Genomic DNA, 17,424 nt, shown 5'->3' with positions numbered 1-17,424 from the left:
TAATTTTTTCCCAAAAACTTTCCCAGAGCTCCACCCCCTATTGTAGGACAGTGTTAGTCAAACATTTCCCATAAAGTAAACTTGTACAATTAGCAGAGAAAACTCAAACTTTTACGAAAATGAACTCATAAAATCACAAGAAAAATATCTACATTTTACAAGAACAAAGTCAATATTTTATGAGAATAAATGTATAGAATTATGAGTAAATAAGTCCATTTTTACCAGAAAAGAGTTATAATTTCATAAATTATAAATTAAGAATTTGGGAGATTAAATCATAGATCTATGAGGCAAAAAGCTGATGACTAAGAAAAATAAAAACAACAACAAAAAAACAACAAATATGTTTCAGCATGAGAGACGTAAAGTCCATCGTTAGCGGTTTCCTCAGTGTTGGTTTCTTAAATAAGGAAGCCTTTAGTGAGTCAACATTGACTCAGTGTAGGTGAAGGGATATTACAGTTTTTCTCCATTGGTTTGGCTCATTTCTTGAAACAGAAATTACATTCTGAAAATTCTAAGATCATTTGGCAAAACAGTCTAACAGTTCAGCACAACACTACAGCTCCCTCGCAAAACCTAATATATCTCCCAAAAAGGTTCACTCCTGCTTCAAAACTAAATTCCGTTCCCATGTGTGCCACGAAAAACGGCAAAGATCCTTCTCAATTGCTTTGGCTCATTTCTTGATCAGACTGGACGTTCTCAAAACTCTTGGTGCTTTTGCCAAAATAATGTGGATGGTTCGGCACAACGCCATGGTTCACCTGCAAAAGCTCATATCTCTCCCAAAACAATTCACTCCTTTGTCAAAACTACATTTCCTTCTCATTTTAACAGCCAGTGCCCCCAAAATACTTTGTCCCTTTAGCATTGTATTAGCACTGCAAGTCAAAATGATTAGATGTTTTGTCACTATAGCAGAGGACCATTGAAATATCCCTCATGTCCACCTTTCAGTCTTAGCTCAGTCCTTTATTGACAATGGTAACTGTACTGTTTTTGTATAGCTAACAGAATACAATGTTATATAAAACTGAAAAAAAGAAAAAGGACTTTAGGGTGAGAGTAGCCTCTTAGGTTTACAGTTTTTCTATTCATGGTATTATGTTCTTGACTAATTTTGAGGATTGAACAGACTATTGTACATGTGATGACTTACACAATGAAATGATGCTGACTCATTTTGGAGTGAACAACCATTAGACTGAGAATCAACAATCAGTTTAGATCAACAAGATCTATTCACTTGGAAATTGTGCTAAATGAAGGCTACCTGTACTTAATTATTTGCAAAGATGTACTGAGACATTGAGACATATACTAAGACATTTCCACTTTGATGAAACTAATGAGAAATTCCATTCTGTTGTGAACAATTGCCAAGTGGTTTGGAGGTTTGTCCCTGTTGTTTTGAGAATGTAATTTCTGTTTTCAGAAATGAGCCAAACCAATGTAGAAAACTGTAAAAATAATTTGCAGGAAACTGGGCCTCTTCAGAAGAAGATTCAGCAGTAGAGTTGCAAATTCATTATAGCACATGGATTCTTTTGACAAAAGATTTAGTCTGCAACCTAATGTGGATGGAGGCTTTTTTTACGCCTTTTTCTCACAAATTTACAACTTTATCATTGACTGCATAGAGGAACTGGACTGAGTGACTGGTGTTCCAAACAGGAAGTACCCGCTGGTTCCAAGAAGCCAAATTCCCATAGATTTCTATAGAGAAATGATCAGCTGTTACTCACTCCTTCTGTTTGTCAGAATAAACATCTATAGATGATGTATAGATATTTCACCGGCTTCCACCTTTGAGCTTTCTATGAAGATCTTTGTTTTATTGTATCTGAAAGCAGCCTTATGCCAAACTAAAAGAAAATACGGAAATAAATCATTCTCTACTGCATGAGTTGTCCGACTGAAATGACATTTTAATTCCTACTGAACTGAAAAATCCAATAATGCATTTGCATAAATTGCAAAATACCTTTTTCAATTGCAAATTGAATTGTAAATTGTAAATTATATATAACTAATTTAGCCTTTTTTTCATAATTTTAAGACTTTATTCTCATATATGAATCTATTTAATTTTCTTTCATGGTGGCCCTGATACTCTGTCGTAAAATTCTCCCCTGTAGAAACCAAAATGAGTTCATTTAGTAATATGCAATGGTTGGGAGATACAGATCACCAATTGGCCTTACTTGTACTCAGGAGGGTCTCATAAATTTTCTTTATATTGTAAAAAAACAAATGATGACATCATGCGTTTTGTCCTGCAGCTTTGGAGAGGATTGTTCATCTCCGAACTCCAAAGGAAACAACTGTGGGAAAAATCATGGAGTCCTGTATTAAAATGTTGGGAATGACGGATGATGCCAGCTTTTTCACACTGAAGGAAAAACAAGGTGCTCTGAATCAAAATTGGATTTTTACATTGAAGTTGATGGCAAACTTAAACTGCGCAGATTATAACAAGTGTTGTGTTTCTATTCAAAGATTCACCTGAGAAACTTTCTCCAGATCAGCAAATTGGATCTTTTCTGACATCAGAGAACCGACAGCTGGAGCTGCATCTGTGTAAAATGGTGCGATTAAAGTAGAACAGTATTTGTAGAAGGCTGGTCTTCATCATGATTATGTAAATCCTCTGCATGATTTTACATCACAGGACAAATCGCTGGGTTCTGCTTCTCAGAAAAGTTCCAGTGAAAATGGATCCAACCATAAAAACGCTAAAGAGGAACGGATTAAAGAACTAAACCAGCAAGTGGAATCGCTGCAAAACGTGATCCTGCAGGTTCAATTTTTACATTTAATTTCACACAAACATGTAGAAACCGGACACGTCTGATCAGCCTATAGGAAGGGTTATAATCAAGCTGACATCTCTGACTGTGAAAAGGTCCAGGAGCTCCACCACAGCCTGGTGGCGTTTTGTTCAGAGCTGAAGAGCATGGAAGCAGACGTGAATGTGGACGGGCTCGGTTCTGCTCAGCTGAAGCGGAGGCTGGAGGTGGTCATCGGCCAACTGAACGACAAGAAGCAGAGCATGCAGACCCTCAGAGACAACACCAACAACTCGGCTCAGAGTAAAAAGTAGGTGGACTGTTCTCCTCACTTCTCCGCTCAGCTGCGTCACGTGTCGTCGTTGTGACCCGCAAATCCAAAGAGCAACTAAACCTGTAAGAGTCATCTGGATATGACGTCAGAACCTGGAGATTCTCCACCTGATCAGACTGGGATTCTGCTGAATTTCCTTTTATGGTCTTCCATCATCTCTACTGCCCCCATCGCTGCACTTTTTCATTAACACAAAGCAGGCTGCTTAAGCCTTGAAGTGCTTCGAAATGATGCAGATCTAGTTTGAACCTGCAGCCGTCCTGGACCGAAGAACCAGATGTTTTTTTTTCTGTAATTCTTCTTTCTTTCTGCGCACTTGAGGATGCATTTTACCCCCGCCACTGACACAATACGCCAAATCCTCAAGAACCCACCAAAATCTCCAGCACCCAGGACCCTGTGTAAATGAATTTTTGACATAGTGAACCCCCCCCCCCCCCCCACCAGCACCACCCAAACAAACAAATGACATCACTGTAGGAGAAACCATCAAAAAGTAAATGGGGTCAAAAATCTCTTACAGGGTTAAGAAAAATGTATTTCAAAATCCACTAACAGAACCAAAACACACACATCGTAGATGTCCAAAGGAAGTTTTCAAACTATTATGGGATGGCTACGGGACCTGCAACTTGGTGGCCATGTTGTGACAAAGTGTGAAATCCAACCTTTTTCCCCCAATATGAATAAAGAAAAGTTGTTCAAGTGGTCTTCAAAACATGACACACACGCCACCACACACCACAACCAAAGTTGTACTGACCTTGAATTTGACCTTGAAACTTAAGTTTTCCCAAAAAGATTACCTTTAGGACCTTTTTCCTGATTTAAAGTCCACAAAACTCCTTAGGCATCACTTGGAAGATGTTTGGAACAAAAAGCTGGACTTAAATGGGTAGATTTTGAACAATAGTTTACAAAAGTAGCGTTCCCATGTTGCTGCTTTTCCCAAAATGTTGTCAAAATGTAAGACACGAATCGTTGGGTCAAGTTGAATGTAACAATATGCCATATGAAATAAAATGATAGTTTCTTGTTTTGGACAATGCTTTAAAGAAAAAAGAGCACAAGATTAAAGGAAAATGAGAATGAAAAACACAAGAAGCCCTAATGCCTTATAAATTCTCCCCCGCAAACGATTTGAATCTATTAGGAAAGTGAGCGTGGTTAATATAAAACCTCTGTTGCCAAGGAAATTTAAAAATTTACTTTTGATGATTCTTCAGAAAATGACATAGACCTGTTTCTCACCGCTAGACGATCAAAAAATGAAATGGTTGCTATGAAGATAAAACCAGCAGAAATAAAAAAAGAGTGTTTTTGTTAGGGTGCCATGGGGAGAATGGGAAAATGATGGGTGGGTTCCAGCTGCTCAGCCAGTATGGACTGGTCAAAAAGGCCATGCAACGACACTCGGGCTTAAAATTATTTTGGATTCTTTATTCTGTACATTTATATTTCTGCACATGTGTTTCTGGTTCCTCAGCTCCCCTAATGTATTCTTGTTGCTTTGAAATACTCAAGAAGCTCCAGCAGAACCATCATGCAGCTCAAACTTTCCTCTTCTGATAATTCTTTGGCTGCAGTTTGAGACAAATTGACTTTTCTTTCTTTCTTTTACACTCCAAATTCTAATGCATCATGTTAGGTTGATCTCTTTTCCCGTGCAGACAGCTGGAGGTTCGACTCCTGGAAAAGATGAAACGCAACTGCCAAGTCTTTAAGGAGGAGATTTCCATCGTGCATCTCAACCGGCAGGTGGCCCATCTCCAAAATGCCCTGCAAGAAAGTAAGGTACTGTTTAAAAAGCTTAGCACCTTCTAAATGATTCTCTGCACAAGCGTTGAATTTTGGCTGTGTCTTTCACGTCTGGAGCTCGGGCTGAAGAGTTTAATCAAGATGTCAGATGCACCGAAATGTGGGAAAATCAGCCTGAGACAGAGAATGTTTTGATTTCTAAAAATACACACTGAGAAACTGATATTTTGCACCAAAACAGCCATGGAAACTGAGCGAGGCATGTTTGGTATGGAATAATAAAATCATAACTTCAGAAACAACAATCACAGAGAGATTCCATGACTAACATCATTCCCAGTCGGCTTTTTCTGAACCACTTAAGCACCTTAAAGAGCAAACCTTTCAGAGAAATTACTGTACACCATCACTTGACACTATTATAAAGCAACACAAAGCTCCATTCAGCCTGATGCTCCCCTTGTTGTGGGAATGGGAGAACAAGGCCCAGCCAACTTCTTTAGATCACATTATCCTTTTTCTTTTTTGAAAATGACGTTTAGTGCGACATTTGAGAGCCTGTGACCATACCAACAATGGAATTTGTGTGCGACAAAAGCTACAGGGAGAACAGAGTGGAGAACTGGGCCGGCATGTGTAAAACTATCTCTGTCTATTCCCAGAGGAGCTCACTTCTTTTTAATGCCACTCTTTTATCTGGTCGGAGAAGTCCTAACGAGGTGCCATGAAAGGATACACGAGGCTTCGGCTTTGAAAGGTGCCCCGTGTCACGTTGCCACCCTGAGGCCACGCTTTTTTAGGTGCCGAGTTTGTGGGAAAAGCAGCAGCGCTAATGTTTATCATATGACCTAATCAGAGTTAACACACAGGTCAGAGCTGAAGAGCAGCCTGGGAACTGATAGAGCCGCTGTTCAAATAAGGAACAGACCGCCCTGTGTTTAGTCTTGTAGGCTGTCCTGGATTACAGACAATAAGGAAATATTTATCATCGCCAGTCCAATCTCCAGGATCTATTGCAACTGGTGGGCACCAATAAAGCAGCTGAGGAGGGGGGACGCAATCTAAAGAAAGAAGATTGAGGACTGTAGACGGAAAAATGATCCGGATGATTTGAAATCTGTCAGACAGACTCCTAAAATAAAAGGGGGAAATGCCCAATCCTTTGTCTCAGCGTGAGCTCAGCTGTCTCCCATGTTTGAATCCCTCCTTCTGCCCCGAAAGATCTCAGCGGCTGAGTGAGTCAGGACCTTCTCCTCCTGTGAGACAGCTCTGAATGTCGGTCTCCAGTCCATCAAGACAAATGAAAGGCAATCCTCCCCATTCAAAGTCCTGTCAGAGTCCCATTTCTCACGCTGGGAGAAACAAAGCCTTTCTCAGAGCGTGTTTATGACTTCCTGTGGTAAAAGTAAATTATGATATTTGTTACACTACATGCAAGATCTCTTCCCCGTTTTGTTCCACTTCTTTTGAGTAAAGCATTACTTCTTTGGTCAGTTCTGTGTGCAACAGCTTAAAAACAAGTCAAACATTTGTACACCATTGGCAGATATTCTTCAAACAGAAAAATTATTCTAGTCACTAAAACATGTCTTCTCAAACTAGGATTAAAACGTTCTTGACAAGATGATTTTTCTTGTAAGACAGAAAGTACGACCATTTTATTTTGATTTTCTTAAAATCCAGGTTTTGCAGCATATTAAGTACAAGTCCCGTTTTTGGCTCAGGCAGACTTGGATTTAATTGGATCTTCAGGATAAACATTTCCAATATGAAGAGAAAATTCCTGGGGATCTTGGAGCATGTCCAAAATTCAGCAAGCTAGAAAAATGATGCATATTAGAGTTTGCTCCTCAAGGGGCTTCGGTTGAGTTTCCGTTGATATATCCTGTCTGGCCCATTTGTCTGCAGAGAGCGAAGCCTTAGCTTTGACCCTTGACCCTCGCGAGGCGGCAGCTCTTGCTGCGAGGCATTCACACGCCATGTGGGGGGAGAGGAGAGTATGCCAAGAGGCTGGATGAGGAAACCCTGGAATTTGGTGGTCAAACTCACAAGTTATTTCTGATCCCTTCCAGCTACTTGTGGTGTGATCTCTTCTAAAGCTAATCATTATATCTTGGTGGTAGCCGTGGCAGCATCAGCCTGTTTTCTGAACTTGTTTGTACTCCAGTGGGGTAACAGAAAGGAAATTTCATATTTCCGTGTCCCAAAAGCAGCCCTGCTTTATGTTTCCACAGCGGTGTCAAATGGAAATCATCACTTCTCAGGGTTGTTGGTTTCGTGAGCATTCGTGTGAGTTTCTGCCCTCTATTCCTTCAGGAAAAAGAACAGAAAAAGACTTTTAGTACTTTAAGCCAGTTGGTGTCGCCACGATCTCCGGTCATGCTGATGGTTGTGGAGGAGAAGCGGGGCCCGGATGGCGAGTATGGCTTCACGTGTCACTACCAAGAAGGCAGTGGGCTGGTGGTGATGAAGGTGCACAACTCTCAGCTCTGTGTGAACGACAGGTAATAGAAAAGGCTAAAAGCAGATTTATCCCTTGTGCTATCCTAGGCACTTTAACATTGGGAGTTGGGTCATCTAGACCCACTAGACCAGGGGTGTCAAACTCATTTTGCCTCGGGGGCCACATTCAAAATACAATGACTGAAAATTGTATTTTCAGTCATTTATTGACTGAAAATACAATAAATGACTGGATTCCTTCATTTGGCACCCAAGTCTCCTCAGTGATGTTGGATCTGTAATTGTAATCCTTGATAGACTCATGTTGGCAAAGGTCGACTGCTTTTTGGGAACAAGACTTCTGCAGCCTTCAGCCTTTTTTCATAAGTTCACCATCAGAAAATGGTTTGGATGTTTGCTCCCACTTGTCTGCAATCAGGCATCTGTCACTGCTCCATCACTGACATCACGGCTGCAGTAATGCAGACGGTTATTTTGTCAGTCCAGCTAATAGTTGATAAATCTTCTCTTTTCTTAACTGCAAAGGGTGAAACTTTTCTTTATGGTGAGTCTCAGTGGTGCTGAATGCTATATTCTTTGAGCACTGCAACCTGTTGATGACATACCAATCACACAGGTTTTGCATTCAGCTCCATGAACAAATAAAACTCTTTCTATTTTTTCCTGGAAAGCTCAGCACTCCACTTCAACCTTATTTTATCATTCTGACAACATTTTGCTCATTATTGTATCACTACTGATCATTCTTATAGCAATGTAACAGTGGTGAGGCTCACGAGGAACCAAACTACATCTTACCCAGACCCAGAGCTGTTAGGTTTCCCTTTTTGCACATGCAGATATTTGCTGTTTCATCTGTTTTGCTTTTCTTTTGCTCCCCCTAGTGGCGGAATTGCGCATTTCGGTTATTTCTTTAAAAAATCATAACTCGCCACAGGAATGGACTAGAAACGTGCTTTCTTTTTTAAACATCCTTTTGATTTTTACTCTTCATGTGTGGGCCACACTAAACCACCTGGCGGGCCTGATATGGCCCGCGGGCCGTATGTTTGACACCCCTGCACTAGACAGTGCGCTGAACCTTTTTTCTTCAATGATTTGTGAACCTTACTGGTGTCCATGGATTACATGAACTCCTCTTCACCTTTATCCACCTTTGTCATGGTAGGGAGAACATGTCAATATAAGGCTGGGGTCATCTAGGACAGCACAAGGGATAATAGGAAAAATAATTACAGTTCATGTGTTTTCTCATGTCTGACATAAAACAGTTGATGTCAAGAGAAACAGGCTTTTCGTGAAAAAAGGCAGATACTAAACAGCTTTCAGGATCAGGCTTTCTTGCTGTACCTTGTTTCACACACAAAAATAATCTCAAATATTCTACTTTTTGGCCTTTGGTTATTTGACTGCTAAAGTAGATGTTATTTTGAGTGTTTTTAATATGACAGACAAATATATTATTGAAGATCTGCGGAATTGAAATTGTTCTAAATTAATTCTACATGTCAACCTCATAGGCTGGTGGAAGTGAATGGCGTGTCGGTGATAAACTCTTCATCCTGGGAGCTAAACGACCTTCTGCTGGGGGGAACCAGCGCTCAGATTGTTGTCCTCCGTCAGCCTTCGACCATCGCGCCCCCCTCTGAGTTTCTGCACCGCATGGTCAGCCCCGATCCTGCTGAAAAACAACGCCAAGGAGGTGATGCGGGAACCATGAAAACCCCTCCCCAGCGTAAGGTCATGGCCATATAAGGAATATCAAATGAAGGAGCATCCATCCATCAACTGAGACTTGAACCTTCTGTCCATCCAACCACCCATCTGTCTGTCCATCCATCCATCTGTCCAATCATCCACCCATCCATCCATCCTTCAGTACATCCATCCACCCATCTATTCTTCAACAGTGACTTAGACCATCCCTCCCTCCCTCCATCCCTCCATCAGTCCATCCATCCATTAACTGTGACTCAAACCCTCTGTCTATCTATCCATCCATCCATCCATCCAACAATCCATTCATCAACTGTGACTTAGAGCTTCTGTCCGTCCGTCTGTCCGTCCATCCATCCATCCATCCATCCATCCATCCATCCATTTTGAAATCAAATGTGTGATGTATGTATATAAATAGGTTTCCAAGATGTAGAAAGTTTCAAAGTTGAAAAGTCAAATAAAAATCTGATGGACACGTGAGCAGCTAAAATAAGGTAAAGATGATTCCGGTGACTGAACAGTTGTGGTTCTGGGAAGGATGAATGCAATCGTCATGCTGTGTACGGTAAACTATGAGTAATTGTTACAACAGAAGTCAAGACTCACTCAGTACCTCAGGCCACTTTTTTCTATCTTCTGTTGATGAGTTTTTGCATTGCGTTGCTTAACTTTCCTCTTAAACACTTAGCGTCTTTCAACTGCAGCCCCTTAATCTCAAGATTTCATCATTTGGTTCAGATATGATCTTATCCACACCTTAATCGTAGCAAGACTTAGTTCGAATTTTATCGCTCTGATAACCTTCTCTGACGTGTCATTACATATTTCCCATGATATAAACTCTTCACAGAAAGTTTTTTTTCCCCCTTAATTCTGTCCAACCTCAGAGACCAGAAACAGGAATTTGAGGATTTTGCTTCACTGGAAGGAAACTAAGACTTGATCTATGGAAACTCTGAACAATGTTTATTAGTTTGTTTGTATTTTTGTGTTATCGTGTTACATTTGTGTTTGTGCAGAAAATATACATGCATTTTTTTAACTCCACTGGTTGCAAGTTCTGTAACATAAAACAATAAGTGTTTTCATTTTGAAACTTGATTTAAAAACAAAGTCTTGTCCTCTTGTCTTGTCCAAACTTGTCCTGTCCAACAGCTGGGCAGACAGATGAGAGCTGAAGGCCTCTTGTGTTTGACATGTTATACTTTAACAACAGGGTTTATGAATCTTCTGGCAAACCAGAGGTATGTCTGAATAAACCCCTTTTGGAATCGAGGCCAAACTTTATTTATTTTAATCATATTTGAAAATCTTTTGTGTTTGACCGGACGGAAAAGGAAAGGAAGGAGGAAGAGAGAGGATGTTAGAGAGGGGGGGGTAGGATGGGTGATTATAGGGGGGGGGGGGGGGGGGGTAAAACCATAAAGCAGCATAAAGCAACAAGTTGCTGGATGGTTATCAGGTCAGATGTAATACAAATTTAGAAGGGGCGGGGCCTGTCCACACACACACTCAAATGTTATAAACACACCTATTGGCTCCAAAAATGTTCACATGTCAACATGTACACAATACAAATATCGTTCACACACGCATACCTATGCCTTCAAACCAACAAGTGTGAAATATTTCATTCAATCACGCAAAATATTAGTGCAAAGGTGAGCTAACACCTGTGCTCAGGTAAGTGTTTGTTCTTCTAAAATGGATGATGGAATGTAAAAAGAAGGAGGAGTGCCCAGCCATCCCCACACCAAGACCCCCGCCGCAGAAGGTGCAGCAGCCAGAACCCCGAACGCCCGCACAGCAGCAGGTAGAGAACAACCGCCCCCCCGGGTGATTACATCTGCCACCGAGGCCAGGGCCAGCAGGACCGCCACGGGGGCCCCCCAAAGCCAGAGAGCAGGGAGGCATGGGGGGACAGAGAGTGCAGCTCCAGCTCAACCGGAATTGGCCAAAGACTTGACTGAAATAAAAATAAAAAATAAAAAAATTGATTTTAATTTATAGAAAAAGAATGAAGACATTACTTAGATTTGAGATCAAATAAATGAGACCCGCAGCAAGGGGAGATGTTTGCCTTTTTTCCCTCACTTTTTATTAACATGCCTGCACGAGTTTTGCTATGGAATCCACCTGAAAATCAAAATAAATCTGACATCTGGAAACGCCTCAGTAATGGAAAATATTCTCCTTCGTGAAGCAGCCGATGATTTTGAGTGAAAGAGATGATACAGAAGCTATCAAATCCTGACCCTGCAGCTCTAAGAAGGATGAGGCCGGTTTCCCTAAAAAACAGAATAAATCACTGGTCAGTCACCAAAATATTTGACTTAATTTGTGACCAAATCCTGCTAATGACAGAAAAGGCATTTCTGCTCACCAAACAAAGCCACGGGAGGGAGGAGTTTGATTCTGGCAAGCTGGAGATTTGAACTACTTAGTCACAGGCATGGGAAATGGAAGTGAACCACGTCACAACATGTTCATCTATCCACTGACACAGATGAACCATAATGACATACCTCTGAGAGCAACAATAGTCCGAAAAGTGATCCAAAACCACAGAGCGGTGCAATAGCAGGGCGTGGACTCATACTCGGAAAGAGGAAGAGGCGACACAAAATGGGAAAGGGGGGAAAGAAAAATTAGCGCATAAAGATCGTGCTCAGTGTCAAAACAACTGTGCAAGAAAGCGAGCCCAGTCTGATCTGTAGAGTAGAGAAACTCACGGCTCAGTAAAACGAAGCCGCACCGAAAAGAGGGAGAGAATGTGTCATGGAAATAAATTAACACTGGAGAAAATGAGACAAAATCCTATAAACGCCACTGCTGGCAAGACTAGAAAGACGCAGCAGGATTCCCAGTGACCAAAACACCCAGAATACACACTCTGAAGCTTTGATAGTCCGGCCATAAACCCGTGCTTGTCGTCAAGAAGCACGAGAGCCACCGCAAAACCGTCCTTCAGAGAAGCTGTTCCGAGGACCAGCCAAGCACAGAACATCTGCAATAGGTTTCAGCTGCACGGCAACATCCTCCCATACGACCACGGCGCCTCAGGTTGCTGTACCTGACACACCGTGGCACAAAGCAGCTAAGACTGCATCTGGTTTGGCTTAGCAGCCTCGCTGCAGCTCCATCAAGTACACACCGATAAGCTGGGAGGAGAGTCCGGTGTGGCTGGATTTCTCCCCGTCAGTCTGCCAGCCGGCCACGGCTCTTCACTCTTCAACCCCCCCCCCACCACCACCTCTCTTCTGCAACTCTCTAACCACCTCCTGACATTTAAGGGTGCCTGGCATCCGTTTGAAGTGGGAGATGGGGCATTAGCTCTGGTTTCCTGCCCTAATCCCACACAAGCCAATAAAATGCTCACAGGTCTGAAGTGAACTAAAGGAATTCCTGTTCAAACAAATAAGATGGGCGTTCAGCCCCTTTGTGGCAAAAGAATGCAAAAACTACGGCACATCTCAGTGTAATGCTTCCCTTTTCTGTTTGACCTCAGCTTGTTGGGTAACTTACAATCACTTAGATGATAATAATAGAATTTTCTCAGAATCAGATGTTTCTAGTTCTGCACAGCATTAGGCTTCTGCAGCCTCCAGCTTCTTATATTTCAGTAATCGCTCCAGAGGAGTGAAGGCTGCAAAGGTCACGCTCAAATCTCTGGGGCTTTGGATTTCATTTTGCTGAGGTGGAAATGGAACTTCAGCCTTTTCCTCTGGCCAATCTCACACGAAGCAGCTGCACCAGGTACTTAGGGGAGCATCCCCAGAAGAATTTATGAGGTGACCCTTCTCCTGGTCGACGCAGCACTGTTGCATGACCTCTGCACCTGGTGGATGCTGGAAGAGCGTGAGCGAGTGCCGCCATCTGCTGGCAGGCGCACAAAAATCAACAAAGAGAAAAGCTCCAAAAGATTTTTTTTTCTTCAGATTTCTCTATAGATAAAAAGTTGATCAGATCTGATCAATTTAAAATATTAAATCTGTAATTAATAAGAATCAAGCTTAAAGCAGAAAGAGTTATAATACAAAAAATACAAACTAAACTTTTCAACAAAATAATGAAAAAACACACATGCTAAAAGCTAACTTTTATGCACTTTTGTGTGTTTTTCTCATTTTAACTGCAAAATTTTAACAGCATAACTGTGCCGGTTAAAATAATGTCCACTGACGGTGTCGTTACATATTCTTTTGTCTGTTTAAACACGTAGGTATACTCCAGTAGAAATACACTTCCCTGCAAAGAAGTAAAAGGTTTTTCACAGAAAATCTGCAGTTTGTGTTGATTTAAACACACTGCTTTTGTTGCCACATGCCCAATCAGCCAGCATTTTGCAGCCAGATTATTGAGATTAGAGAAATCCGGTAATTACACAGCTTTCCCTTTTTCCCAGTGACCCCGGCATGACTTAATGTAAATGTGAACCAGACGTTCTACTATTCTGCACGGGCAGAAAAACAAGACAATAAGGTCAAAACGAGATAATCATCCATCATTTGTGACTTTAATGTGGGTTTAATTCTCAAAAATGACTGTGTCGGCTGGAGTGTGCAGCGTAAAAGCTGCTGAGAGACATTTTAGCACTCCCTGCTGCTCATTTACAAGGATAATGAAAATGCCATTAGGATTAGGTCGAAGGTGTGCTCAGAGATAAATGCGTCTGTAAGATGGCTCTGCAAAGCCGCGCCAGCAGCACCTGACAAAGGTCAAAATTAATGTCACTTTTTTCCCACCTTTAGCCAAAAACGACCTGTGTCTCTTTTTTTTGTTGCTGCTGTGAAAGGTTTAATTAAAGCAGACTGATGGAAAAAGATGATTGTGCAACACTATTGGAGAGAATTGATAATAGGAAGAAAAAAAATATCATTAAAAATATGTTGATAGTGCATCTGGAGACTGTTAAACCTCTGATGAACTGTGGCTTTATCTCTTCCACGCAGGTTTTGAGCTTACTTGTGTAATAAAAACTCACACTGAGCGTCTGACTCATTTTTAAGCCTCCAGGCAATTTCTGCCAACTCTTTTCGTACCACCTGGGCGTTGAGGTAACTTGTCAAAACAGTAGAGGAGGATAGAAGAACAGGGGAAATCCACTGAGTGTGAATGTTAATTGGTTTCACTTTTTCCTGCTGCTGGAAGGAAGGAAAAATTATTTTCTATTAATCGGTCAGAATCAATTTCTGGCTGAGTTATAGCATTAAGATAACAAAGTGAGAGCCTGCTTTTTCATTTTTTTCCTTTGAGTCATAAAAATGATTTAGCGTTGAGAGGAGATGACTGCACAGGCTGCACATGCTTTTCCCAGTGTTCCTCTCTAGGTGGCAGTAGAAGTCTCAGTATTCGCCTGGTGGGCTACATGAAACAGTAAACACTCAGTTATTTTTGGTAAAGCCCAACACTTGCTTCTCCAGCATCCCTGTTTAAAGACTGCCGAGCAGATCCGATGCTGATTCCTTCCTCCCGGATGGTTTGGAAAGTAGGCCAAGGCGCCGCTGATCCTCATTTGCCATAACAGGTTTGACACAAGCAGCAGAGAGCGCTTCAAGTTGAAAAGTGAGGTGCAATATGTGCACGTTTATGATGCCATCTGATGCTGCGCTTGTGGAAAATCAGAAGCCATGATTGCATTACCGGCAACATTACCAAGGCGCTTCAGACTACAATCTGCTGTGTTGGGCTTCGGATCCTATCCAGCAGCCGAAGGCGACGTTAAAACACAACATCTGTGCGGGGATACTTGTTGCTTTTAATGCCTGAGTCACAAAAACACTGCTGTCATGAAGGGAAACGATGCAGTCTGCTGCTGGAGTCGCCAGACAAACACAGAATCCTTCAATTGGCTTCACTCTGTGGCACAAGCATGGAAATAAAAGGATGTATGTGGAGCGTTTGATGGTGAGTGAACAGGCCAGAGAAGATGGAGGAAGCACACCGGGGGAATGATGAGAGGAAATGATGCGCATGATGAGTGCTGAATGCTTGGCCAGTGGGACAAACCCTGTCAGACTGTCTGCTAAATGGGTGGAAGACAGGAAAACCACTGCAGACAGACGAAGGAACAGAAGCTTAAGAGAGCATGAAAGAAGGGATCATCAGACAAAGTTCAGAAAACAAAAGTCACGACTGGTATACAATGGAAACATTTGGTCTTTGCAAAGAATTCCAACTTCGTTTTTAGACATTCAAGATATTTTAGCAGTTTTGAAGTGACTTGAACTTTTCTTTGCTTCACACCTTTTCAAACTTTTCTCAAAGTCAGCACAGTTCATGTTTGTCTCATTTTTGGATCCAAAAAGAAATTATTATTAAAATTAGTCAAAAACTCTTGACGATAGATAGATAGATAGATAGATAGATAGATAGATAGATAGATAGATAGATAGATAGATAGATAGATAGATAGATAGATAGATAGATAGATAGATAGATAGATAGATAGATAGATAGATAGATAGATAGATAGATAGATAGATAGATAGATAGATAGATAGATAGATAGATAGATAGATAGATAGATAGATAGATAGATAGATAGATAGATAGATAGATAGATAGATAGATAGATAGATAGATAGATAGATAGATAGATAGATAGATAGATAGATAGATAGATAGATAGATAGATAGATAGATAGATAGATAGATAGATAAATGACAATAAAAAGAAAGTAAAATACCACCAACTACTGTCTCTAAAAAGTTATTGTTTGAGTTAACATTAGGTCTGATTTCTGCAGGAATGTGATATTTGAAACAAAAATGTAGATAAACTGCAGTGAAAAGGCTGCATCAAAGACAATTTTGCATCATGTTTTGTTTTGCAAGAAAGATAATTGTATCAAAAAAGTGTCTTGATTTGAAAAAACAGGTTGTAGTGAGGAGAATCTTTTTCTTCAAATTAAAATTCTTGGTAAGAACATTTTTCTTATCCCATTGGCAGATTGTTTTTCTTATTTAGTGGTTTAACATTTTTTGATTAATTTCTAAGCCTACTGTTTTTGCAGCATAGTTTTAGATTCTAAGCAGGTTTATTTAGACGAGCCAACTACTGAAATTCTCATGTTGTTCACATTTGGTTCTGAAATCAGTCAATTCCACTAATTACAATAGATGTCATTGTAATCAAAATGAACTACAATAAGGTCCATAAAAAACTCAAAAAATACAAATCATCTTCTTAGAACTAGCAAACAAATACTTCTTGTTGGGCTGTAAAACATTCAATTTGGAGTAATTCCATTTAATATTAATCTTATTTTTCTCATTTTGAATGCTTGTTGGGAACTCTGATACCTTATTAGCAGATTTCTTGTTAAATGAAAATGACTTGCTGCATGGTCAGATACTTTTACTACTTTCTCGTGATTTTCTTCTCTAAAGGTTAGTGCTCGTTTTCTCCTTTTAGGCTCCCTGATTTTGCAGTGTATCTCTGTCACCTAAACCAGGCTAATGAATGGTTTTTCCCTGAAATGCTCCAAGTTATTTACAGCACGCCAGGAGCATATTTTATTCAGCTTTTTGCAATGCCATCTCTTTGCCATAAGTTCTTTTGTGGCTTCGAGTACTACACTGAGCACCCCCCCCCCCCTTTTCTTCAAGCTTTTCATCTGCAGAGCGAGTCCTAACACAGATACAATGATGACCCAGTTCTGAGTTTGTCTCTGTCTCACAGCTGGTTCTTCTCCGTCCTAATCGTAGTCCCAAAGCAGCAAAGCTGCCGCTCCAAAACACTGGGAGGAAGCAGGCGATGAAACGGAGGAAGCGAAGGAGACAGTCAGGTTAAAGACTTGATCCGAGGAGGAAGAACGACGACGATGAGATGGATGGGTGGATGGCACAAATAGAATTACAGAGCAGGCCAAATAACGGATTCAATCCCTGTGGCGAGCACACCTGAAGGCAGGATTGATGCCATGACAGGCTGAGGAGGGGGAAGTGGAGGATGGAAGCCCCCGTGTTTCTTCATCTGCACAGATGTCTCTGGAGATACAGAAAATCAGGTCATCCTGTTCTTCATCAGGTGTGGATGTAGTTGGTGAGGAGTTTTCTCAAACTCTAAGATAGTAGATAACTTTTTAGCATATCTAACTTTAAATGTAATTATTTAAAATAATTTTTCAATCTTCCAAAAACAGAAAAATGGCTCAAAAGTTGGACAAATGTTAAAATCCGGCAGTTTGGTGGAGCATTTGGGGGGAAAGTTATTCCCCCAAAGTTGCAGGAACTTATCTGGTTCAGATAGGATGCTTGTTTTAAACAGCATAAATGTTTATGACTAGTCTGAACTATAAACCTGACATGAAAGGTGAAGCTGAGGCTGAGCAGATAAACTGACCGTCCAAC

The 17,424-nt window shown here is 40.9% G+C and overlaps 1 protein-coding gene and 1 long non-coding RNA gene across 7 annotated transcripts in view; one reads left to right on the top strand and one right to left on the bottom strand.

The window, feature by feature from the left end:
• Positions 1 to 10,342, top strand: part of LOC105355847 (uncharacterized) — a 52,309-nt gene extending 41,967 nt beyond the window's left edge. For 5 of the 6 annotated variants that reach the window (XM_078931516.1, XM_023963414.2, XM_078931515.1 and 2 more), the window contains 7 exons: positions 2,289 to 2,414; positions 2,506 to 2,594; positions 2,678 to 2,806; positions 2,912 to 3,105; positions 4,800 to 4,923; positions 7,204 to 7,391; positions 8,871 to 10,342. In XM_078931516.1, the coding sequence (XP_078787642.1) occupies positions 2,289 to 2,414; positions 2,506 to 2,594; positions 2,678 to 2,806; positions 2,912 to 3,105; positions 4,800 to 4,923; positions 7,204 to 7,391; positions 8,871 to 9,105 (1,085 nt within the window). In that variant the 3' untranslated portion in view covers positions 9,106 to 10,342. The remainder of the gene's footprint in view (positions 1 to 2,288; positions 2,415 to 2,505; positions 2,595 to 2,677; positions 2,807 to 2,911; positions 3,106 to 4,799; positions 4,924 to 7,203; positions 7,392 to 8,870) is intronic. The other variant, XR_013647701.1, reaches the window with a different exon arrangement.
• LOC144984070 (uncharacterized) lies at positions 10,015 to 12,063 on the bottom strand. Its single transcript, XR_013647702.1, has 2 exons — positions 11,453 to 12,063; positions 10,015 to 11,357 (listed from the first exon to the last, which is right to left on the bottom strand). It is a non-coding gene; the product is annotated as an uncharacterized LOC144984070 (long non-coding RNA).
• Between the last annotated feature and the right edge of the window lie 5,361 nt (positions 12,064 to 17,424).

Source organism: Oryzias latipes, chromosome 15, assembly GCF_053564925.1.
Source record: "Oryzias latipes strain Hd-rR chromosome 15, Olatipes_Hd-rR_3.1".
Classification (NCBI taxonomy): Eukaryota; Metazoa; Chordata; class Actinopteri; order Beloniformes; family Adrianichthyidae; genus Oryzias; species Oryzias latipes.
This window is presented reverse-complemented; position numbering and strand designations above follow the sequence as displayed.